Source organism: Acinonyx jubatus, chromosome D3 (assembly GCF_027475565.1).
Source record: "Acinonyx jubatus isolate Ajub_Pintada_27869175 chromosome D3, VMU_Ajub_asm_v1.0, whole genome shotgun sequence".
Classification (NCBI taxonomy): domain Eukaryota; kingdom Metazoa; phylum Chordata; class Mammalia; order Carnivora; family Felidae; genus Acinonyx; species Acinonyx jubatus.
Window position 1 is genome coordinate 75964343 of NC_069392.1, and position 25781 is coordinate 75990123.

A 25781-nucleotide genomic window follows, 5' to 3' on the forward strand; every position below is an offset into this window, starting at 1 on the left:
AACACAGACCTCAAGACAGACTGTGTCCAAAGGATTTTTCAATCTTCTACAGACAGGGACTGACATAGTAGCAAGGAACCCAGGCTCTGGTGGAGGCAGATGATCAGAATTTGGATCCCGATGCTGCCACTTAGTACCCAGTGGGTTGGTGGCCACAGCTTCCAGGCACATTCCTCAAATAATAAAATGACAAAAGCCTCGATCACCTCGGTTGCTTTGGCATCAATGAAGTGACACCTGTAAGTTCCTAGAACAGGGCCCAGTACAGGGCAAGTGCTGTATAAATGTTATTATCGGTAGGAAGTTCCTTACAAAATAACAGTTCCTTACATCACCCTTTGGGAGGAGCTCTCAGATGGTCTGAAGATAAACTAATTGCGTGTGTAGGCCTGGAGCATGCAGTCTGTTCTGAATTGGGGCTCATCTGTCCCGCAATTTGTCAAATGTGGAGCTAAAACCATCCTGTGCGTGCGTTAACGATTCATTTAGAAGTCTGCGTAGACATCTCTGATTCTGCATGTTTTCAGACCTCTCAATTCACGCTGTGGTCACCGAACATCCCCAACTGTGAGCAGCCCCTGTTAAGGGAGGGGTTACTTAACATTTTGCTCCAACCAGTTCAGATTTTAAAGGTGCATTATTATTGATTAGCCACATGGGGGCATGTAGCTCTAATTTTTACTACTGTCGGCGATACACATCGTAAGCAGTAGAAAGAAGAAGATCTCAAGAAACTCAAGGGAAACTAGAGAATGTTCCCAATATGTCTCATGTGGGCAATGTCACAAGCCAACGGAGGTTTGTTTTGAAAAGCTGATCGTGCAGATTTGGGCCCTGGGCAGCCGGTCTCCACCCTGCTGGCACGTGATAACCACCTGGGGGAGGGGGAGGGGTTAAAAAAAATACCACTGTGTTGCACCCCACCCATCTGGGGGTTGCAGCAAGGGAACAGGATCGGCAATGTTTAAAGCTCCCCGGGGGGAACCACTGATCTATGGATTAGTGGAGCTTGAAAGTTACATGAAACACCTGGCCGTCCCTGACACTTTGAACTGTAATAAGGGACGCCGGGGGTCCCGCAGTCTATCAGAAAGTAAACACAAGTGGAAAAATAGAGCAGTAAGCTAATTACCACGGAGCCACTGTGTCCTTAAATTTGTCTCCCCATCGGTGCTACACAGACTCCCTGGAGTGTCTGAACTGGCCCGCCATTCTTGTCTGGTAGCCAGACGGCTTGTGTCACCGTGCCTGTGTGTACACGGCCACCCTTCAACCGGCAGGGGCAGTTTCGAGGCCGCCCCCTTCTGCTCTCCACACGCTTTTCTAAGAGTGAGCTGAGGCTGTGTTTGACTTTTAAATTCCTCCAGCTATAACATCACAGACATGGGACGAGGCGAAGGAAAAAAAAAGGGGGGGGGGATGGGGAAAGGAGATTTTAGATCACATGTGTTTATACCCAATGATCATTATCTCTTCATGAAAAAAACTTAACCATGATGAAATATTCGTTTTGTTAATTAGTCCACAGCAGATGAAGCTGCTTAGATTGGCTGTGCTGTTCCAGACGCAGGACTCATCCGGCTAACTTTCCCCGTCGCTGGGCCAAATATCTGGATGTTCGTTATTCATCTTTTAGATACCGTAAGGAAAGTTCTCGGTTGAGGTGTCGAAGCTGGCCACGCCGCTGAGCTTTGGCACTCGCACAGATGGAGGGCAAAGCGGTGAGGACTGAAGGGCTCACCGGGCCGGTCGGGCTCAGATTACTTATGCTGCATCGCAGCAAGTTATGGAAAAGGTGAGGGAGGGCAAGAGGGGCTTCGGGGCTCACCCAGTCCCACACTCTTGTCTTCCTACACAGCAGGAAGCCGAGGCCCGGGGCCTGCCCCGTGACACTCCGCGGTTGATACTGAAGCAGCTCCGGGCCAGCTCTCCCGGCTTCCAAGCCAAGGAACTTTCCACGGCATCGCGGTTGTCAAAGAGACACAACCGGGGCGCTTGTTTTCGCTGCCAGGGCCATCAGGGCCCCACCTTCTCCGTGGCCCGTCACTCGGGTTAGGACCCTAACAGGGCACACGACACGCCTGTCCTCTCTCATAGTTTTCATTATGAGAGTTCTTCCTCTCCGTCCCTACCCTCCTGACGTTCTCGGTTACTGCCGTTGGAATGTTTTTCTTAGTAAAATACGAAAACCAAATGCTAGTCCCGTGTTGCGGGTGTGGTGACTCCAACAGGCACCGGTGACTGAAAATTAAACCCTGAGAAATTCTTTTCTAATGCGGCAGCCCGCGGCAGGGGACTGTGATTCAACAGACGGTGAGGTTGAAGCTTTGGTATTTTTTGTGTGTGTGTGTTTGTTTTTAAAGAATTGGTAGCTGTTATATTTGGAGGAGGAAGAGAGAGGAGAGAGAATTTGCAGCCTAGGCTTATCTGTGCAACGAGTTTTATGTCCCGATAAAGCTCAACGGTACACCCTCCAGCCGGTTCTCACTAATTGCACGGAAAGTCAGCTCCCATTTAAGGTCACCGTAAACAGGAACAAACGTTCTCTCCGTAGGCTAGGACAGAGGAGTCCCGTCCTGGCTCATCAGATGCTCTGTAGTCTGCAGCAAGAGGCTTCCCTCCGGACTTTGGCCGCTTCGTCTAGCGATGAAGACGTCCTTGCCTAAAAGTTAACCAGATGACCTACCAAGCTCAACCCCCGAGCTTAGGCCTTTGATGTTAGTGAGTTAGGATTTTCCAAATGGTAATCTCCAGAGGACACTATCATCTGTGAGATGTTCATAGGGATTATCTTAAGAAAATAACTTGGGGAGGGGCACCTGGGTGGCTCAGTAGGGTTAAGCATCCACTCCTGATTTCGGCTCAGGTCACGCGCTCACGGTTCGTGAGTCTGAGCCCCACATCAGACTCTGGGCTGACAGTGCAGAGCCTGCTTGGGATTCTCTCTCTACCCCTCCCCCCCCCCGCCCCCCTCTCTCTGCCCCTCCCCTGCTGGTGCTCTTTCTCTCAAAATAAACTTAAATAATTTGGGGGACATTCAGGCTTCATCAAAATTGACATTTCTGAAAAAGGCAATCTCCGAGCTTTTCGTGCACAAGCACCATGAACCCTTAAGTGGGTGTAGTAACGTGTTCTTCCCCAAACATCCGAACGCAGATATTTCTAAAGAAAGAGAATACAACGTGGGGGAACCGTGGCAGCAGATGGTCAGAAGAGGTCCGCCTTTAAATCAAAGGAATCTTAGAGACGGTGCACGAAACGTAGCACGTGTCCATCCCTTACAATTGCGACCGCTTCAGTTTCTCCCTGAATTCTCAGCCGTAGAAGCCAAACTGCTCACCGCTTTAGAATTCTTGATCTCTTGAACTTGATCTCTCACACTAACACTTCTTGGGTGCCACGCAAAAAATGTTCAAGTGGTACAATTTGCACCTCGGGGAAGAAGACAGAGGACTACCTACGGTCTGAAGACAAAACATAAGCTCCGTAGACTGCCAACTGCAAAGACACAATGGTGACGTTCCTGTGCCTCGGCCCTGCTCTTGCTGGGCCAGTCTGGGTCTACACGAGGTGGGAGGAGGTGAGCGTCTCCCACCAGGCCCACCTGGTCCCTGCACTCTGGCAAGAGCTCTCCCTAGGGTGCTGCACAGGGAGGGAGCCCGAGACCAGAGAAGAAGTTCATGTCCGCATAAAGTCCTGCCCTGCCTCTGGATGTTCCGTCCAGCTTCTCTGGTTAATTCTCTGCTAATTAAGGCCGGGTCTCTGGGCGGGAACCCTCACGGGTGAGGCCAGGTCCTGTTCTTTGGAGATCCGCCCCGCCCCCCCCCCCCCCCCCCCCCCCGCATCGAATCCCACCCCGGCACGCAGCAGTAAACATCTACTGTTGCAACTTCTGATGGGAAAGCTCGAGACTGCGTTGCTCAGAGCTGCCCATCATGCCCAAGTAAACAGATTCCACCCGGATATAAATTAAGGCAAGGAGGCAATGGAGTTGCCAGGTTCCTGGCTCACAGGCCCCGGCTCCCTGGCTCAGAGCATAGCTGGAAGCCCAATTCCAAAAAGAGAAATTAGAAAGCGGCTTTCTTGTTGCTAACTTTCAAGGTGGCCCGAGAATTGACATGTCAGCGGCTGAAAGGCCACATCTCATTTTCCAAAGGATTCCTTCCTTCCAGTAAAGGAGATAATCAAACAGGTAAGTGACACACTGTGCCCCTCCCCCACCGCCTTCACCGTGGGACAAAAAGGAAGTGATTTTAATTTTGAATTAAACAAACAAAAAAGCCCCACCAACACTTTTCCTCAATCAACCCTTAGGCCAAAAAGGCTGCTTACCCCTGCTTTTAAGCACCTCTGGGCACCCCGGCCCCACATGCCTCAGGCTTTCCAAAGTGTCACCAAGCCCAAATTACTCCACATTGCCCAATCCTGGGCTGGCCCCAAAGAGACTTTGCATCTACTTCTAGTATATGGTGGCCTCCTCACGACTCAAGCCAGTTGTTCTCAGAATTTCCCTTTGTAGTTTTTCCATGCGAGGCAGCTGCTCCCCAGCTGTTTGCTGCCCTCAGTGGATGGCGACGGTCCTCTACCCCTTTGTGAATTTCAGGCTACACCCAAGAATCACGACCTCCCGAGCACCCAGACTGTTCGGCCTTTTCACCCCCCTGCATGTCCCGGTACATGGGTTTTGCCCAGGAGCCCCTCCCTGCTCCGAGATGCCCATGGCCCAGCCAGCCTCTCCGGACAGACAGACAGGGTCCTGTCACCTCCCTTTCCGAGGGGGGGCCCGGGGAGAGCTGGGCCCTGAGCACAGGACTACGGGAGCGGCTTCCCGGCCTAGGAGTGCTGGATACAGGAGCACAGGGGCTCCTTTCCTCCAAACTTAAAGGAGCGACCCAACATCCAGGCTGATCGGATCCCCGAGTGACAGGTCAGTGGGACGGGGGTTGACATAACGTACATGAGCCTCTCAAACCGTGAAGGCCCGCTTCTCACACTGCAGTGCTTCGTCATGGACCGTATTTGCAAAACACGATCAAAACTCGAAATGTTTTTTCTAGAAAACTACAATTACTAGGAAAATTAGACCACCTGCCAGCCTAGATCTTTGGATTCAGACACAACGTCAAGCGAATGGGTACAAAAACGTCTCAACGCTCTCACTTCTCTTTTTATCCAATGATGAACCAGGTAACAAATGCATCTGGGCAGGTACGGGGCACGGACTGCACTTCAGGCGGCATTGATGTGCGTGGTTCCCGGGCATGGGAAGGTTTCCTGTCGATCTTCCACCCTTTCTCTGAGAGAACACAGGGTTTCTGGCCCCTTCGCTGCCCATCTGAGGTGGGGCCAAGCACGTAGCTAAGTTCTACTGACTGGGGCGGGAGCACAGCGCCTCCACTTGGTGGGGAGCTTCCTCAAATACACCCTGGCTCGCAACCCTCACTGCTGGCAGGCTTTGCTCCGCTGGGGCTCGACCTGATGTCCTCCTCCCCTCTCACCCAGATGCCACCTGCCAGTCGCGTAAATGCCCCTTCCTGCCCGCCGCTCCCGGAGGAATGCTAGTGGTCCCCCGGGGGGCCTGCCCACCTCCTGGGGTGGCTTCGTTTGAACTACTCACCAGTGTCGTTGGGGTATTTGTCTCCCTTGGTGCACGTCCTCCCGTCGTCCTCCCGGATGTAACCCTCCCGGCATTCACAGCGGTAGCTGCCCACGGTGTTGACGCAGATGTGGGCGCACAGGGTCTCGTTGCTGGTGGCACACTCGTCGATATCTGGGTTTGGACCAAAGGCAGAGAAGGCTCCGCTTCAGAGAACTCTCTTCCAACGACAGGGGGACGTTGGGCTTGGCCTTCCTGTGAACGTCTGCAGGGGACCCTTTGCCAGCCTCCCTCCGAGAATGCTGGAATGAAGCAGGACGCTAGAAACAGGAGCCATCTCGAGGGAGTGCCTCAGGCAGGGTCACCATGGTGACAAGCCGATCAGTAATGGGGATCCATTGTGGCCCTGCCACCACCAAGTCATGTGACCTGGTTCCCGCCCCCCCCCCCCCCCCCCCCCCCCCCCCCGCCAGTGCCTAGCCTTCAAAATTCCCACCTACAAAACACGAACGATGCCTGCCCGAAATACTTCACCGGGCAAATCAGGAGAGAAAATGAGATGATGGAGAGCAACGTACATGGAAAAGCAGGCATCAGAGACATGAATTTCTACAAGGACCCATGTGTGCCGAGGGCTTTTACGTTCCCCTTTACGGCTCCGGGTTCTGAGCAGCAGGATGGTGACCCAAGGTCAAGTTTGGGTCAATGGCTCCTTCCCAGTTAAGAGATGTAATGAGACTGGAGAAGAAAAGCCACTTCGGGTGAAAGAAAATAGTCACGATGGGTCTAACGGAGAGAATTTTCCCCAGGAAATTTCGGTGTCATCAATGACCCAGACAGACCACCCGTGAGCTGCGGAAACGAGCCATGAGCCCATCAAACAAGCCCTTCTCTGCCCTTGACCTAAGCGTGAAGCTGCCTCTACTGTCCAGGGGAGGGAGGGCAAGGTTGAAAGGAGAGAAACAGATGGAATTCTGAGCAGAATGCTCTTTTGCTGACCCCCATATGGGAAGCACAGGGTACCGTGGCTATCACAAACTCAAAGAAGAGCCCTCACGCCTGGGACCGCGGAAGGACAGAATGGCACATCGCAGTCTCTGTAAGAGGCACCAGTGGTCCCGGCTGCACTCACTTGGTGGTCTCCATCCTCCTCTTTGTCAGCGTGGGGTGCCACTGGGGACAAGCCAGGAGGCTACTGTCTACAGCTTCTCTTAAATGGTACTTGCTAGAGTCCCCGCTGGGGCAGAGGAGGAGGGGCCACTCATCACAGTTCATTTATTCTCCACTTGGGACCGTCTGCCTGGCTCCTCAGTTCATCCTCCAGCTGATTCTCGGACTTGATGTGCACGTGAGTCACTCGAGGCATTTGTGTAAAATGCAGAATCCGGCCCCGCCCCTCAGGCTCTGGAGGCAAGGCCAGGATCGTTGTTTTTTGCAAAAGCAAGAACCCCAGATGTTTCCGAGACAGGTTAGCCACAGGCTGACCGCACTCTGAAACACGTGGCTTCAGGGAACAATTCCCATCAACCTGTCTCCGGGACTTGCAAAGTGCGCGGCTGGAAAGCCAAGCCAATGGGGGAAGGAGCCCGCTGGTGGCGAGGGGTGGCGCTGAGTCCTCTCAGCTGGACTCCAGGTGGCTGGCTTCAGCTCCCTCGGACTCACTTCAACCTGTCTGCCACATGGTCTCTTCCTGGCTCCCAGCCCTCTCTTCCTAGTCTTCCGAGAGAACGTGGATTCTTACCTGTCTGTGCTTTTAACATTTCTGGCCGCTTACACTCTGTGTGACATCGCTCTGCTTTTCATTTGACGATGGTCCCCTTCTCCTGCTCTCATGTCTCACCGCCTGTTAGGACCTGACTGGTACTGGCTCCCTGAAGAATTCCTTGGCCATAGTTGGTTTAAACAACCACAATGAGGGGCGCCTGGGTGGCTCAGTCGGTTAAGCGTCCGACTTCGGCTCAGGTCATGATCTCGCGGTCCGTGAGTTCGAGCCCCGCGTCGGGCTCCGTGCCGACAGCTCAGAGCCTGGAGCCTGTTTCAGATTCTGTGTCTCCCTCTCTTTCCTCCCCTGCTCATGCTGTCTCTCTCTTCTCAAAAATATATAAATAAATAAACATTTAAAAAAAATGAAAAAAACCCACCACAACGAAAGCCAGTGCCCGCTAGCTTTGGTACTAACACAACTCCATCTGGGTATCGGGACACAAGGGAAGAAACAAAGATCAAAGCGGCTCCTGGGGGCTGGTCCCACCCACGAAGAGTGTCCAGCAGAGGACAGAATCATCCCCCCAGGAGCTGGAAGATAACGTGTGGTGGCAACGCACCCAGGCAGTACGGCTTCTCCCGCTTCCGGTGTCTCTCCCGGTCGTACCGGTATCCCGGGTAACAGGTACACAGCACTCGGCCAAAGTTATCCGTGCACTGCTGTTCACAGGGAGCCTCGGCACACACATCGTAATCTGAAATAGACAAGCGTGAGCGCACATCAGCCTCAGTCATTGAGCAGCTGGGGGCGGGGCCACCGCGCCCGGGGTCTGGAGCAGACCTTCTGGGACCTGGGAAGCGTGGCCAGCCGTGTGTGGGCGGGCACGAACTCTTTGTGTAGCACAACAGGTAACTTAGTGCTCAGCATGGCCACTTAAATGCCAACGTCACCTGTGATCCTCCCCCGGGTCACCTCTTCGCCCTCTGGTGTCTGTCCCTCATCTAGAGAGCAAAGACGTTCTAGACGGCCGGGCCCCCGCGGCATTACCTGGGGGCCTGTTTTGTCTCTTTCGCCAGCTGCGGTAGAGACAGGGGATTCCTTCCGGATGCACACTAAAAGAGAGGCCGGGCCTGGTGAGGGGCGTGGGCATCACAGTGTGAGGAGGGCAGGGGCTGGCAGTCAGGCGGGGGCAGGAGGAGTGTGAGTGGGGCTTGGGAACAGAGACGGTGTGGGCACTGCAGAGCTGGGCCCCCCAGTGTGTTGTAGCCGTGTGTGCCCAGGACGGACCCCACGTGCCGAGAAGGGGCTGGGTGGGGTCGAGTGGCTGGAGATCTCCGAGCAAACTGGCGTGGATGCCCTCCTAACTTGAAAAGAATTAAAGCATCTCTTCCGCGCAGTCCTTACAAACGTATTTAATGAGCCTCTGAAGGGACTCCGGCTGGAAGTCGGGCGCTCAGGCTGCATTTTTACCTCCAGACTAGATCCAGCAACTCAATCACTGCACTCTCTTCCCCGGGAGCTGACATAGATGAACGATATTTGGATGCGGAGTAAGCCTGGCTTTGCTCGCCCACCACACAGGAAGGCGGGATGGGTGGGTCTGTCAGCCCGATGTTTTGTGCTCTGCCTTGTTTGCTGAATGCCTACACCCTGTAGCAGGCCCCACTGTAGGGGCCATGCAGCCTCGTGGTGGAGGGTCCAGGTTCTGGAGCCAGCCCCCCCCCCCAGCTCTGCTACTGTCTCTGTGACCTCGGGTCCTTTAAGCCTCAATTCGCTTACCTGTAAAAGAGGAGTAACGAGAATACCGACTTCAGGGTGCTTTTCTGAAGGTAAACCCGGATGACGCATGAAGCACCGTGCCTGACCCACAGCAAAAGCTTCACCCTGTTCTTCTGCTTCCTTTATGGCTTCGCTCTGACGATTGTTTGGGTATCTGGCAAGGACTGTGTCCCCTAGAGTAACTGGCACTACTCTCTTCCTACAGTTTATGTTCAATTAATAACTGTTGGACTAGAACAAATGAGATTACTCGATCACTCTGGCCAATCAAAATAACACAGCAGGGCGTAGCAAAGCACATCTGGTTGGCCAGCATTCCTCAACTCTGCTGTGGTAGGGCAGAAGCGGCCATAAATACTCAAGTGCGTGAGTGTGGTTGTGTTTCAATAAAACTTTATGTACAAAAATAAGCAGTGGGTCAGATCTGGCCCACAGGTTGTTGGCTTTTGACTTAGAGCAACAAATAGGAGACAACTTCTAAATTGCAGCTTCTACTCAGCAGGTTTGGTTGAACATTCTAGTCTCTTTACCACCTGTGATGGTTCATTTTATGTGTCAAATGTGGGTAGGCCACACAGTACCCAGATATTTGGTCACACACACTCTAAATGTTTCCGTGCAGATGGTTTTTTTTTGTTTTTTGTTTTTTCTTAATAGATGGGATTGACATTTAAATCAGTAGACTCTGAATAAGGCAGATTGCCCTCCAAAAGGTGGATGGGCCCATTCAATCAGTTCACGGCCTTACTAGAAACAAAGACTTCCCCCACGGAAGAGGGAATTTTGGTGGCAGATGGCCTTCTGATTCAAACTGTAACTTTCTGCTGGGTCTCCGGTCGACCCTACGGACATTTGATTTGCCAGCCTCCAAGTAAATCCTTAAAATGAACCTGTTTCTCTGGAGAATCCTAACTGATACACGTATCTTTTCTGAAGTTCTACATTTACACTTTGCATTCTTGGTGACAGAAACCTTGATGACTCAAGAGATCTTTAGTAAGACAGACACACACACACCCACACACACACCCACACACAGACGTATTCCCACAGATTAAAACGCTTAAATGTTCTAGTGAAAGCAATAGAACAGAGTGTTATTATGGTGAGGCTACGCTAATCACAGGTGTCACAGACTCACTTGAGGGTGAGGGGCGCTGCTTGTAGGCTCTGATGTTTGAAACCACAAGACCTAACATTTAAAGAAGATCTAAGTATGTGGTGCCCACGTAACCTGCTTTTAATCAGGTTGGGCAAGGTCTTTAGCTGAGATCTTAAAGTGATGGGTCCAAACTTAATTTTCTCAGTATCTGCCCAATTGCAATATAAAGGACACAGCTGGGGACTGGGACAAGCTGGCTGATACAAGAATGCAGTTATTTGGACCTTTGTTGTTGTTGCTTTCCACCACGCTCTAACCCACAGAATTGGCTGGCAGTGAGACAAGTCTGTCTCGGGAAGACCCAAGGCCACATACACCATCGTCATGTTAAGTGACTCCCTAACCACTCTTCCTAAAGCAGCTTTCTCCCCAGCTATGGTTTAGTGAATTCTTCCACCCTTTCACCGAAGAGAGCAATACACGGGAGGGATTCATTTATTTCTGACAAAGAGCCTGTTCTCTAGGAGATAATGCAGCATGAATTGGCTCGGCTGGGCTTCTGGTCTTCCAGAAGCCCTCTTCCAGAGATCTGGCTTCTTGGGTGACGGTGAAGAAACCTCTTTCTCATTACCCTCCCATCTCTCCCCAGCCCCAGGCACACTAATCTCGCGCTCTCCAGACAGGGCTTAGTGTTTCCTGGATCAGTGCGGGAATCCTTTGCAGCTCTCTTCCTCCTATTTGTGTAGGCCCCGGGGGAAGCCTTCCTTGGTAAGCCGGCTCCCCCTCCTTCTGGAGACCACCTCGAACTGCTCTGGTTCTCTGTGCTGTGCGCCTGCTCCAACCACTTGCAGCCCCGAATGCCTCGACCGCACATATTACAGTTATTATTAGACACAACAGCAGCAACCACTATTTATCAAGCACTTAATGAGAGCCAGCCTCCGTTCCAAGTACTTAACATGTGGTAATATTCTTAAAACAACCATGAGCCAAGTACAAATACTTTCCCACAAAAACTAAGGTAGGATTTGTATCGTGGACTGAACGTTTGCGTCCTCTTGACATTCGTATGTTGAAATCTTAACCTCCAAGGTGACGGTATTGGGAGGTGGGGGCCTTCGGGAGGTGCTTAGATCATGAGGGTAGAGCCCTCACCAATGGGATTGATGCTTTTATAAAAGAACCCCCAGGAATCTCCCTTGCCCCTTCTGCCGCGTAAGGACACAGCAAGGAGATGGCAGGCAATGAACGAGGAAGCTCTCACCCGACGTGGAGTTTTCCAGCACCTTGGTCTTTGGCTTAGCCTCCAGAACTAAGAGATGAGCGTTTGCTGTGTAAGGCACCAGACTATGGTATTTTTGTTACAGCAGCCAGAATGGGCTAAGGCAATACGGAAACTGGAATTAGAATTCAGGTCTGACTCCATGCAATCTATACCCCATCTCACCAGCTTGAGGGTGTGTATGCCCTGAGAGCCGGGCACCTGCTGCTCCCACTGCTCTACGCCTTTAGTGCTGGGCTGAGCAGAGCGTTTGGAGGGGCTTTGAGTTCAGCATGTGAAAAACACAGAGGTCAGGAGGACGTGTGTGCTCTGTGTATGAAATGCTGATGACGGGATGATAGCCTCTTCAGCTTAAAAAAACCTGAAATATGAGAATTACTCAATATAGGCGTACCTGTCGGGTAACGATGTAGCTGGAGCGTGCTACGTGTACTAGAAGAATCCAATGCCAGAAGAAAACTGAAACCACACGCAGGTAATCCACGTACATTCTACGTACATCGGAACTCTACAGACACCTAGCGATTAGTCACAAACAAGGTGGAAGACATGATCTTTTACATTACGTACCTTCTGGGATGCATTGTCCAAGAACAAATTTATACCCTTTGCAGCATTTTTTCCTAAGAAACAAACAAAAGTGTGTTTTAAATGTGACGTCAGAGTAAGGATAGAATTCTTTTCAGGGGTGCCTGGGTGGCTCAGTCGGTTAAGCATCTGACTCGATTCTGGCTCAGGTCATGACCTCATGGTTTGTGAGATGGAGCCCCACGTTGGGCTCTGGGCTGACGGTGCAGAGCCTGCTTGGGATTCTCTCTCCCTCTCTCTCTCTCTCTTGCTCTCTGCCCCTCCCCCACTCACACGCATGCTTGCTCTCTCAAATAAACTTAAAATATATGTATAATATGTAATTCTTTTCAGTTAGTGATTTGTGCCCAGGAAAAAGTGAGGTATAAGGGAAAGAAGGGGTTGGGTATTTTTTTTTTTTAATGTTTATTTATTTTTGAGAGAGAAAGAGAGAGACAGAGACAGAGCTCGAGAGGGAAGGGCCAGAGAGAGAGGGAGACACAGAATCCGAAACAGGCTCCAGGCTCTGAGCTGTCAGCACAGAGCCTGATGCGGGGCTCGAACTCACGGACCACGAGATCATGAGCCAAGCCGAAGTTGGACGCTCAACAGACGGAGCCACCCAGGCTCCCCTAGGGGTTGGGTATTTTTAAGGAAAGCTGAGATAGAGATATAAAGGGAAAATATAATCAACAGCACATGACCACATGTTCCAGTAGCAGAAGGTCCTTTTTTACCACATAATATATGGAATTAATCACTTGAATTCTATGAAGTGGATTAATTCAGAGACTTCAAGCTACTTGTAGCAGATGACCAGAGGCCTACAGGATATGAAGAACTTTTACATAAAGGATATAAAGAAACTTTGTATCCTGAAAAGGAACTCTGGGGCTGGCCAGGCCCCTCAGGCTACAAGCCAAGGATTCACGTGACTTGCTAATTATAACAATTTGCTAATAATAAATAACTAGGTAATTGTAACCTAATGACTGCAAATTATAATTAGGTAGCTGAGGCTGAAGCCCAAGCGGTCCCCCATTTGAAGGCTGGCTTCACCTGGACCACATAGGTACTAAAAGCTATCTAAATTATCTGAATTAAACAGACAAACAAACAGCAAATAGGCAATTCTAGCAAAAGTTTCCAAGACGTCCATCTCTGCCTGAGGTAGAGAAATGGCACCATTAGTTCAAAATGTAAATCTCCACGGGAAAGATGAGGTCTCTGGTCTGGGGTTTCAAGCTCTTAACAGACGGACCCCCTGCAGATAGAGAATATAAACTCAGGACAAAAGAGAAGCAAACAACCCCTGGCAGGTTCTGGAGAACCTGCGGGCAGGATTTAAGAGGAGAGCTGACATTTGGAACGAGGGACTAACCCAGGCTAACTTTCCTGCTTTTCAGGACTTTGGCCCGAGCGCCCATCACAGTTGCTACGTGGTGGGGAAAGTGAACACACAGAGAACCTGTGACAGGTTTCGGCCCGATCAAATGGAGGGCAAAACAGGGGTAACCCGAGGTGTGAAAAATTCAGGGGAAATCCTGGAAATGAGGGTGCTGGAGGACAGGAGCCTTAAGTTCTGTGTATTAAGTCTGCCCAGTCGCCGGGAAACCCTCACCCAGGCATGCAGGAGAAGACTCAAAACACCCCAGCTAAACGCCACACGGGCTGGACGAAGGTTGGGCTGACCAACACCGACTGCGAGGCCGTTTGCACATTCCATCCATCCAAGTTGCTTGCCTGCTCCAAGAAAAGTATCAACACTTTTTGGATGAATAAAGCAGGATCCAGGATCTCCGCAACAGAACTTGTATAAATGTGACCGATTCTCAAGGGAAAGACCATCAATGATGCCAACCCCAATTCCAGAGGTCGCAAGTGTCAGACACCGCGTTAGAGCGGCTGTTACGATGGTGTTCGATGAGGTAAGGGAAAAGGCACTTGTAATAAATGAAAAGGTAGATCTGAAAGAAATAGCAAATGTGAAAAGAACGAAATAGAAATTCAAGAACTGAATGGGGCGCCTGGGTGGCTCAGTCGGTTGAGCTTCCGACTTCGGCTCAGGTCAAGATCTCACGGTCCGTGAGTTCGAGCCCCACATCGGGCTCTGTGCTGACAGCTCAGAGCCTGAAGCCTGTTTCAGATTCTGGGTCTCCCTCTCTCTCTGCCCCTCCCCCACTCATGCTCTGTCTCTGTCTCAAAAATAAACGTTAAAAAAATTAAAAAAAAAGAAATTCAAGAAGTGGAAAATATATGTATCAAATTAAAAAAAAAACTTGCTGGATGGGTTTAACAACAGAATGGTGATATGAAGTGGGAAAGAATTAGCGAATTGGAAGATACATGCACAGGAATTACCCAACTTAAAGAGAAAAAGTGACTTTAAAAAATGCCCCAAAACATCAGGGACTTGGGGGGAGGCCGGGGGCGGGGGGACAACCTCAAAAGGTCCAAGGTATGGTATGTGGAGTTCCAGAAGGCAAACAGAGAGAGAATGGAGAAGAAAACAAATGTGAAAATGGCTGAAACATGCCGAATTTAGTGAAAGACATGAATTTACACACTAAAGATGTTTAGCAAAAGCCAAACAGGTTGAAGACACACACCCATGCACGCGTACGTCTAGAGATGTCATAGTCCTACTGCTGGAAAAAAAAAACACAAAACAACAAACAAACGAAAAAGAGAAAATCTTGAAAGCCAGCAGTGAAAAAGTGCACATTCTATACCAGGAAAGAACGATCTGAACGTCCATGCGCTTCTCATCAAATACCATGGCAACCACAAACAATGGCATGACATCTTTGAAGTGCTGAGAAAACAAACCGACCTGTCAATCCAGAATCCGCTATGCAGTGAAAAATATCCTTCGAGAATGAAGAGGACATCAAGACGTTTCAGAAAAAAGAAAACCAAGCATTCAACACCAGCAGATCTGGGCTATGAGAAATGCTACAGGGAGTTGTTCAGAATAAAAACACAGGGACCAGGGAGAAGAACCTGAATTTTTAGGAAGGGCCAAAATGCCTCGTAAATGGTAAATGTCTTGGTACCTATATAAAACGTGATTTTTTCACGCTTAACTATTTCAAAGCAAAAACTACATGCCCTTGTCTTACAGGACTCATAACGCAAGCAAATGCCATCAACAGAATAATGGACCCACATGGTCCATAATGTAAATGGACCCACATGGTTACAAAATTTCTACACCACGTATAAAACGGTACAATTCTGACACTTCCCTTGCGGCAAACATTCCCCTTTGTTCTGGGTTTCCCAGGCCTCCTTACTTTTCCCTTCCCTTCCCCCTACCCCATCCTCCCCTACCCCCCAACCCCCCTCCCCCGCTGGGCTCCTAGAGAACTTCCCTTTACCATTTCCAAAATCAGTATGTTCATTCAGAGGCCGAGAATTAAGCTGGGGACAGTGAATTTGCAAGTCTCAAGAATACAGCCTGGGATCTTTTGCTCTTTTTCCTTGACTATCAAAGTCAAACTATCATTAAGAAACACCCAAAACTATTCCTGAGCCTGGGTGGCTCAGTTGGTTAAGCATCCAACCCTTGATTGTGGCTCCAGTCATGATCTCACAGTTCATGGGTCAGGGTCCCATGTTGGGCTCTGACCCGACAGCACAGAACTTGCTTAGGATTCTCGCCCTCTCTCTCCGGTCCTCCCTCACTCCTGGCTCACTCTATCTCTCTCAAAAATAAATAAAAATTAAAAAACAAAACAAAACAAAACTATTTCTGTGTAACCATAAGAGAAATGAGATTCAAGGTTATTGCTATCGAAATAGTCTCGGTAATTTGCATTTGCACATGCTTTCTAGGTGGAAGAGAAAGGCAGTTAAATATGGTCTGCCATCTGGGAAGTGCACATCGCCTGTGGCCTATCTATACCACGCGTGTGAGCCTATCATCTGTGTGTTGTATTGAATACAAGGTCCCAAACCACAGATTTGGGAGATGAGGCATTCTCTAGGTCCTAAAGCAAATTCCCACCTTTGTCAAACGGTCAGAACCTTCAACCAGATTAGACAAGACCTTCCGAGAAAAATCTGGTATGCTTAAATGTATTTTTCCATCGCATTTTAGTAAGAGCAATTTAACAAAATTCATAAGAATTGTATTAAATCCATTAAAAACTTCGCAGATACTGTATTCAACATGCACACAACTGATCTGGTAAGAGAACGTTCTGAGGCCCAGCTGGGTACAGCAACACTGCCTCCTTTCTCCCTGCAGCCTTTCTCATGTGCAGTCCAGCTGTGGTAGACAATCTTACTTCAAAAGCATAATAAGTGGGCTTCCTTTATAAAGGACAGTAGCGGCTGGGACGCTCCCGAATCAGACCTGAATGAAATAATTCAGGGTCCCGTCCCCTGCAAAGGACGCATTTGCCTACCTGTACATGTCCAATCAATATGTTACGTTGAATCTTTCCTCAGCATATTTTGTTACATATATCTGTGTGTGTGTGTGTGTGTGTGTGTGAAAGAGATTTACTGCTATGAATAACATGTGGCAGTGTTCAGAGTTTTCCTACAATTAGACATAATCTCCCAACATTTCCAACTGAACTGTAATTTTACATGACAAGAGAAACCCATGGTGTACAAATTCATGATGATGATTATTTCTAACAGAAGTAGAGGATCTACCTTGACGTTCCATAACACTCTCGTTTTCCATGGTTTAAGAGAGTCCAAGTTCCTAACAACCAGAAAGAAAACTGATTACTAGGGTATTCATTAAAATTTTACAGTTTACTTACTGTGTTACTTGAAGCTGTCCTATGGAAAACTAAGAGGAACAACAGTGCCCTAGATGATCTGAAACTCAAGTGAATCATAAGAAAGTTGGAATGGAGGGGAGACGTGTGTTTTTGATAGATCTTCGGGGCAACGCCACATTGAAACATACGGTTCTATTTGTCTCTTTCTATGTAAATGGCGCACCTAACACACAGCCGCTGAGAACTTTGATGGCATTTCAAAGTTCACGCACACGGATACAACCCTTACAATCTCTCTCTCTTCATCCAAGACATCCTACTTGGGCATTCTGATCTTTCTGAGCATTGCAAGAGCTTGGGGTTGTCCATTTAGTGGAGCCAAAAGTAACCTGTCATTTGCCTTGCTACAAAATTAAATAACACAGTGATTTGATAATGCTTTCAAAAGGCTACAGAGCTCTGTCGGGAGATCTAAGCTTCGGGATGGCCATGCTTCCTTTAAATACCTGCTCAGCCCAGAATTAACTTCCCCTTGGCTTTTTTCTTAATTGCATACCTAACGCCATCGCTCTGCTCGAGGGGAGGGGGTCTGAGACTTCACTGCACCCTCTTGCTTTTCGAGAGTTCCTGAAGACGGCATTATTTTGCAGGTCAAACACCCATCCAGCAGAAGTCACGATTTAAAATAAACGACGGAATATTCCAAAGTATAAAAAAATAAACACTGGCTGCACATCTTACCGCGTTTCAAAGACTACTTACAACACAACTTACGTATAATGAAGTTGAAATGGCCTAAGTGAGACCTCCTTCTCATTATGCAACCGGACCTAACTACAAGCATGGCCGTGCGGTTTTTATCTTTAAGAAAAACAAACGAAGATGGGGAAAGCCCATGTGGACTTCGGGGGAGACAGCCCTTCGTGAGCCGCTTCATGTGGCAGAGCTCGGTTTTCCAAACGCAAAATGCCTTTCCCATTTCTTGGCGAGGGGAAGTGGCGATTAGGTGGTTGTCACATAGAAAGGGCGACATCTGCTCATCAGGAAAGTCTGTGCAGGTTTCCCCTGGGTGCCCCAGAGCATTCACACACACACACACACACACACACACACACACACACACACACACACCCCACCATTGTAAATAAAAACAGTGCGGCCAGAAATACATCCCAGCGACCGAGCGTGTGTGAGAGCTTTTGGAAGGAAAAACCGAGATATCAACATTGGACTGTCTGCTGTTAGTTATCAGATTCTAGAGAAGAATTAAAACCACCACCACAACAAAAAACCTCCCTGCGGAATTAGAAGGACAAGAAGGAACCTTGAAAGGTCAAGTGAGCTAGTAGGCAAGAGATATTTCAACACTCGTCCCACTGCAACAGTAAATTTTCCTAAGATTTATTTGGGGTTTCCTCTGCATCGCTTGCCTACACATGCACCAGAGAGCTCAGATGTTTTGTTTGTTTTGTTTGTAATAAGAGAAACAAACTGCACTTTTTAGAGTATTTCGGGGTTCTTTTTGCCCAGCTACAGGTAGGGGATGGAACGGTGGCTCTGGGGTCAAGCACATCTGCTGTACAATTCTGGCTCTGTCATTTAAAGAGCTTGTGATGATGAGGCACCTGGGTGGCTCAGTCAAGTTGAGTGTCTGACTTCGGCTCAGGTCATGATCTTGTGGTTCATGGGTTTGAGCCTCGCGTTGGGCTCTGCGCGGACGGGGGGGGGGGGGGAGCCTGGTGCCTGCTTCAGATTCTGTGTCTCCCCCTCTCTCTCTCTGCCCCTCCCACCCTGTGTGCTCACTCTCTCTCAAAAATACACATAAAAAATTAAAAAAAAAAAATAAAGAGCCTGTGATAGGGCTTTGGGCTTGTTTCTTAAACTTGTTGAGGTTTTAGATTCCTCGTGGATAAGACATGAATAATAGTATTTGCTTTCTTTTTCCAAAAATGGAAGAGAGGGGGAGGGGGAGAAAGAAGGGAGGGAGAAAATTTTGATTTCAACATGATGGAAAAGTAACATTTTTGTCCTTTTGTTTCCCAAGCTAATGCCAAATAACGGGAATAGGAAATATAAATTCAAGCTGATAGTCCATAGTTTTAGGAGTATATTTCTAATATGAGTTAGTTTATTTATTAAAGTTTATCTACTTTAGATGGTGTGAGTAGGGGAGGGATAGGCAGAGGGAGGGAGAGAGAGAATCCCAAGCAGGCTCTGCATTGTCAGCACAGAGCCAGACGTGGGGCTCGAACCCATGAAACTGCAAAGTCATGACCACAGCCAAATCCAAGGGTCGGACACTTAACCGACTGAGCCACCCAGGTGCCCCTCTAATATGGAGTTAATATGAACACGGCCAGTGGACGGGAGAATGGGAAGTGATTTCGCAGAGCAGAGTGACTTCAAACCTACGTGCCTCCAGGGGCGGTTATCGTGGAGAAGCCAACTGGCCCCGCGGAGGCTCAGCCCCGCTCAGGAATCGGAGACACCAGGTATGGAGGAAGGTGGAGGCCAACAGACAGCAGGCCAACCTGAAGGTCTGGTGAGAAGGTGGACTTCTGGTTTCCTGACCCCGGGCTCCCTTTGTCGGATACCCTTCGTCCACCACCACGAGAGGCAGAAGGTACGTTCCTTGGGGAAAATTGTACCCGAGGAGATCGACTGTCACACCAAGCCAGAGGCCCACGTGGAATATACCCGTGAGTAGATACTCCTGCCCACGCACAGAGTTTCCAAATATTTTTAAAGAGTCCCTTCAATGGAATATCTCATTGCACAACAATGGAAGCCTCCCGGTGATGGCTTCTGAAGGCCCCGATGGCGGCTTCCGCGCATCTCCAACCAGTTAGTCCTAAATGAAGACAGAGGAGGCTGGGAAGGTGCAGAGCCCAGTCAGCGTGGTTCTTTTTCACCATCTAACTACTAACTGCACTGCGACATGCCAGACGAGGGGTCCATAAGAGACTGATGCCAGGAACAGCACACAACTCCTGGGACTAAATTAAAAGCCTGAGGATTTCCAAGCGGTCCTGAATTTCTTTGTCAAACTCCTTAGAGTGAGGAAGTTTTCCTCTTTGTTTTAACCTTCTTCTCTTGGAGAAACTTTGATCGAGCTTCGCATGACTTCACATGAACTTCTAGAATGCCTCTTACACCAGATGCCCTGAGAACGGAACCCAGTAAAATGATTCATCTCCCATCGAGGCCTGCCTGGATCCAGCCCTGTAACCAGAAAGTGCTCCTCCCGGGAAAAGGGAATAAGATCATGTTTACCGTAGCAATCAGTGAAGATTAAAAACAAAACAAAACAAACCAAACAAACCCATCTATTCATCTACATATAAACTTGCTCCTGCCAAATCTCAGTGACAATGTGAAGAGACTCATAAGCAGCACGTTACATATCACGTGGTCTTATATGCACAATTACCGACGGCCAAGATCAAATGCAGAACACGCATGGCAAGTCCGCAAAAATTTAAACACAGAGTAACCACAGGATCCTACAATTGTACTGCTGAGTATATACCCAGAAGAATTGAAAGCAGACTCAAAAGACACATCTGTTCATAGCAACATCATTCACAATAGTCAAAGGTACAAACAACCCAAACGTCCCTTGGCAGATGGGTAAAGACAACGTGATACACGCAGAGAATGGATTATTCATCCTTTAAAGGATCTTCTGACACATGCTCTAACACGGATGAAACTTGGAAACATTGTGCTAAGTGAAATCATACCAAAGAAATATTGGAGAGAGAGTTACAAATATCGTAGGCCTCCACTTATATGAGGTGCCTGGGGCAAATTCTTAGGCAGAGAGTCGAACCGTGATGGCCAGGGGCTGGGTGAGGAGGGAATGGGGAGCTGCTCAATGGGTACACAGTCTCAGTTTGGGACGATGAGGAAGTTCCGGAGACGAATGCTGATGGTTGTACAACAATGTGAACGTGCTTACCGGCACTGAAATACACACCTAAGAATGGTTAACGTGGTAAATTTTACGTTGGATGTATCTTACCACACATACACGAAAAGACTAGAGGAGGAGGGGAAAGCTGTTGAAGCCGTTCTTCTCACCATTAATACCTGGGGCATGGGATCATCTGGGTTTTAGCTGTGTGAATTACAGAAAAAATATTTTTTTAGGCATGTGAGGGTTATCGTTAGATGGGGCTAAGGTAACAACCAGAAGGTAGTTATTCCTACAAGGCTTCAAGTGATAATAACGTATTCAATCCAACGACATGTTCATCAGGCATCTTCCAGGAAGACAGAAGAGCCAGTGGTTGGGGCCCTGGCCCCTGGGGATGTACCTCCCAGGTTTGAATCCCCGCTCTTCTACTTTCCAGCTGTGGGGACCTTAGACAAGTGACTTAAAGTCCCCCTAACTCCATTTCCCCATCTGTAAAGAGGAATGACAACAGTGTCCACCTTGCTGGCTCGGTGTGTGGGTTCGGTGCGTTAAGACGCAATATGGAGCTCAATACAACGCTGGCTGTGTGAAGTCCAACAGGGAACGTGCAAAGAAATGTGGTTTTCCTGTTGTGTCCCACTCTAATGTTCACCTTCAAGGACACACCAGGTGTGTTTTAGAGGAGGGAGCATGAGGGAGTCAGCGGCTGAGCCATGGTCTGACTGCCCGTCGGCTTGGCTTTGAGAAGAAGCCAGGGCTGACTGACAGCAGTACCGAAGCCAGTGTCTCGGCCGTTTCATTGCCACGGTCGTGCCTACACAAAGATGATCTTATCAGCTAGCAGGAGAACCCTCTGAGGCCACTAACACATTGCACTCCCCTCTATGTGATCAGTGTAATATCTGTTCTCCATGATGAGAGGCACGTGACCGGATCTCGTCTTGTTTGCTCAAAGCTGGCTCAGCAGCACTTGGGAAGCGTGGACAACCGCCCGGGCTGCGGGGCTGAGAACACATGTAGCCACTTCTGTATATTGTTTCCGCCGCCTCCCTATCTCCCTGCCATATCAGCCATTCTCACAGGGTCAGGGACCTCCGCAGACAGCATCCCTGAGTCTACGCGGGTCCCGGAGACAAGAACCTGGGGCTGCCTGCCTGCCTCTTCACCACGATGCCAACGCTACATATCTAGCTCTCTTTTCACACACTTTTCCCTCCTTCCCCACCTCCTCAAGTGAGTTTTCTACCCCACGAACCCTCATCATCTTGCTCCCTGGCTGTCTTTTCCCTGATTCAATAGAGAAGTTGGCCGTTTTTGAAACGTAAGGAAAAATGGTAACACATTGGAAAAGGTAGTTTGGCATTACCTTTGTATAAAAAAGATAAAGATAAAAACTGTATGCATCTGTAATATTTATATACACATAGGCAAGAGATCTTTTCATTAAAAAAATAAAGATTAGGTTGGATATTCATGGATCTCTTTACGTAAGATTTTTTTTTTTTTGAGATGTAATCGACCTATAACATTGTACCAGCTTCAGGTGCATGGCATATCGATTTGATATTTGTATGCGCTGTGAAATGATCACCACAGTAAGTCAGGTTTTTTTAAATGTGCTTTCTGATTTTCCTTCAATGAACAGTGCTAATTTTGTAATAAGAAAAAATAAAGGAAATAATCAAACGAGAGGGATTTTTTAGGGGTGTTTTGGTACATATGTTTTGAATTTTTTAAATTTGTTTTAGAGAGAGAGAGGTGTGTGTGGGGGGGGGCGGGAGAGAGAGAGAGGGGATATGAATCAATCTCAAGCAGTCTCCAGACTCAGCAGGGAGCCAGAGGTGGGGCTCGATCCCACAACCCTGTTCATGAACTGAGCCGAAATCAAAAGTCGGACGCTCAACCGAGCCACCCAAGTGCCCCTGTTTTGGTACATTTCTAATGCCAGGCTTGGCAACAGTTTTGGAAACTGCTAGTTTTGAAAGTTGGCCAAGGAGTAGCAGTCATGAGCGCGTTTGAGAATGGTGAATACAGGCACCCGCCATGATTTACTTCGCCCGGAAACTCAAGACTTACATTTTGGACAACTAGGTTTCAGCCGAACTGATTCTGACCCAAGTCACCTGGAACCGATATATGGCATTTATTAATGCCATAAAATTACTTCTGGGACTTAGGGCATCGTTTAGAAGGATGTTTGTCCTTTTTTCACATCAGAAAAACGGTTTAATAGAGGTTCGTCTGAAGGGAGGATTTTAAGAGAATGATTTTCCCCATTCATAAGACCTGTTTAAACCAACGAATCTCTGCCGACGTTTATTCCCAGGGTTGCTAATTTTCAGAAGCACTGATAGCTGTGAATCGTGTCGTACTCTCTGCTCCATTGGACACGGACAGCGCGTGGGAAGTGGAGACCATTCCTTGCAGCGATATAGTTCACCATATGCAGTGACACTGGGGGGCCCAAAGGCCTAGTCCCAGATGTATTTTTATCCTATCAACCCTCTGAGCATCCAAGGGATGCCTGAATGGTTATTAATAATCTGTTCCCATGGCATTCACCAAGAAAATCAGATCTTCAAGCAATGAATTGTTCACAATCAACCGAGCAATACAAGAAGTCATCCACGGTGGTTCCCAAAGCATTCCTGAAGTCTTCTGAAGTTTCCTGACGACTCCTCCACCTTCTCCTCCCACCCTGGGCTCCCTGTGCAGCTCAGCCAGCGCTTTCTCGCTGCTCTCTCTTCTTCAAAGGCTGGGTTCAGCTTCAGGATTTCAACTCTGACCTCTGTTTACGACTCCTGAACTGTAACCCCCCGGGCCCCCTAGTTGCGATCATTTTGCTTGCCTGTATTTTCCAGGTTTCCTGTAATTATCAGGTCTCAACTTTCATAGTGAGAAAAGGTTATATTTTAAAACTAATAGAAGAAAATTAACTTCTCGCTGCCACCGTGGAAGGGAATAGCATCCCTGATGGGGCCAGAGCTCGGAGGCCAATAACCCACAAGACCGTTTTTATATATTGCCTTCGGTTTTTCTCCCTAGTAAGAGACCCAAATTACCCATAACAGCCACACTTCCAAAGGTCATGGCCGTGGCAGAGATAACTAGCTGTTTCTCCATAACTATTTCCTTTTTTCCCCCATTGTAACGAAAGCCCAGATTATAGCTGGGTACGTTAACCTCCCAGAAGAAAGGGAAGAATTCTGCAGCCTCGCACCCACCAGGCACTGCCTTGCGAATAAGCCCGGCAACAGGATGTGAGTAGCCGTGACACCTTAAATGGAAGGGGCACGTAAGCTGTCCTTTTCACCTTCCCGTGAGTGACAGCAAGAACACGGTAGTGAGCCATCTTGGAACGTAGCGATGGGTGTGTCAACACACAAGGAGCTCCGTCAATGTTGCTGTCCAGCCACCACAGAAGATAAGGGCTCCTGACAGTTTTGTGTAAGAGAACAAACTTCCACCTTGTTTAAACTGTTATTTTTGGTTTCAGCTTATAGGAGCCTAATACACCCAGAAAACTAAAATAACTAAAGGGAATGAGTCTATGGGAGCATGCAAGGTTAGCAAGCCAGAAGGGGCCTGGAGAAGAACCAGACTTTTATTCCACTTCGGGAACAACTGTGCAGGGAGCCCTTGAGCCTTGTGAAACGCTGACCCTTGAAACATAAGTGTCTGGAGCCGTCCTTGCAAATTAACCAAAGCTAAAGACCTCTCTGCTTTGACAGGGCCGCGATCCTCCTTTCCATGCCGTGGGCAGAGTTTCGTTGGCACTCAGCCCCCTTTCCTGTACTTCACCTTGGTAAGTGAGGCATTTCCCGAGAGCTCTTGTAACGACAATTTCCCGATTCAGAATTCTGCCCACGGGTCGGTCAGCTGGGAATTAAATGCGGCAGTCTGAAAGGAGACAGCTTTACTTGTAATGACTCTCAAAGACAGAGGGAGCCCGAACGGAGATCTTTCTTCCATCACTCATGTGACATATGCCATTCCTCATATGCATCAAATTCTTACAGAAAATGAAATGAAACACAACTGGTGCTAATTCAGGTCGAAATTCATACGCTACCTCTAAATGATTCGCAGAATAGAGCAGGAATCTTCTACGTTAGACGCTGAATTATATAATGATCCGATATCACAGTAAGAGCTTTAATTCGGATTAACCAGCGACTGGAAACATCAAGTGTGTATTCAACCGACACTTAATTGAAACCTTCCAATACACCAAGCCAAGCATCTTCCATAGATTATTTCATTAAATACTCGTAACCATGCTTCTTACAGATGGGAAAACTAAAGCACAGGACTTGTTAAGTAACAAATTAGTAGCTGAGCTGAACATGAACCCAGGCTGCAGGATTCCAGGGGCCACCTCTTCCCGGAAGTGGGAGTTATAGGCTATAGGGAGATGAGTGCGATTTGCATTTGGTCCTTGAAAACAATCAGTGTGGGAGAAACACATGGGCACAGCCACAGAGCCCACAAGAGAGGGCATTATCGGCATCAAAATGCTGGGACAGTGTGCTTCCTCAGGACAGAAGGGAAGAGTCATAACTCAGTTTCAGAGGCTGCAGGAATGTGCCACCCGTGGGGGTTGCTCCAGTCCAGGAAGCTAGATCAGGGCCCCTATAAAGGGACCCTCCCTCTTGCTACATCCCAGCCGTGACTCTCTGGCTTGGCCCCAAATCCACCTTCTCTGTCTTGCAACCTCGGCTCACTCTGGGGGAAAATCCCCTGTCCTTGATTCAGGATTCAGATCACTTTTAGGATGTGCCTCCGAAGCCTGAAACTCACGTAATCCGTTAAGTCAGAGAGTTACAGTACAGGCCCAGAGGAGAGGTCGGGTAGAAGAGACTGCAGACTGAGAGCACTCAAAAAGGCTACCGAAATATTTCAGGCAAGAGGTTAAGAGGGTGTCAACAGGGTAGTGGGAATTGAGAAATAAGGATAGATTTTGAAGAAATGGTGGAGGCAGAATCGCTAGGATTTCCCAACACACTGGATGCAGAGAATAAGAAAAACAGAGAAGCCCAAGACTGGAGAATTATTTCAGGGGAGCTGCCTGGAGGATGAGGTCACCTTT

General features: G+C 48.6%; 1 protein-coding gene across 2 annotated transcripts in view; it reads right to left on the reverse strand.

Annotated features, from left to right (window-relative positions):
• Window positions 1-25781, reverse strand: part of CCBE1 (collagen and calcium binding EGF domains 1) — a 242560-nt gene that overhangs the window by 37296 nt on the left and 179483 nt on the right. For both annotated transcript variants that reach the window (XM_027069087.2, XM_027069086.2), the window contains exons 3-5: window positions 12035-12087; window positions 7921-8055; window positions 5618-5770 (exon numbers count right to left, since the gene is read on the reverse strand). In XM_027069087.2, the coding sequence (XP_026924888.1) occupies window positions 5618-5770; window positions 7921-8055; window positions 12035-12087 (341 nt within the window). The remainder of the gene's footprint in view (window positions 1-5617; window positions 5771-7920; window positions 8056-12034; window positions 12088-25781) is intronic.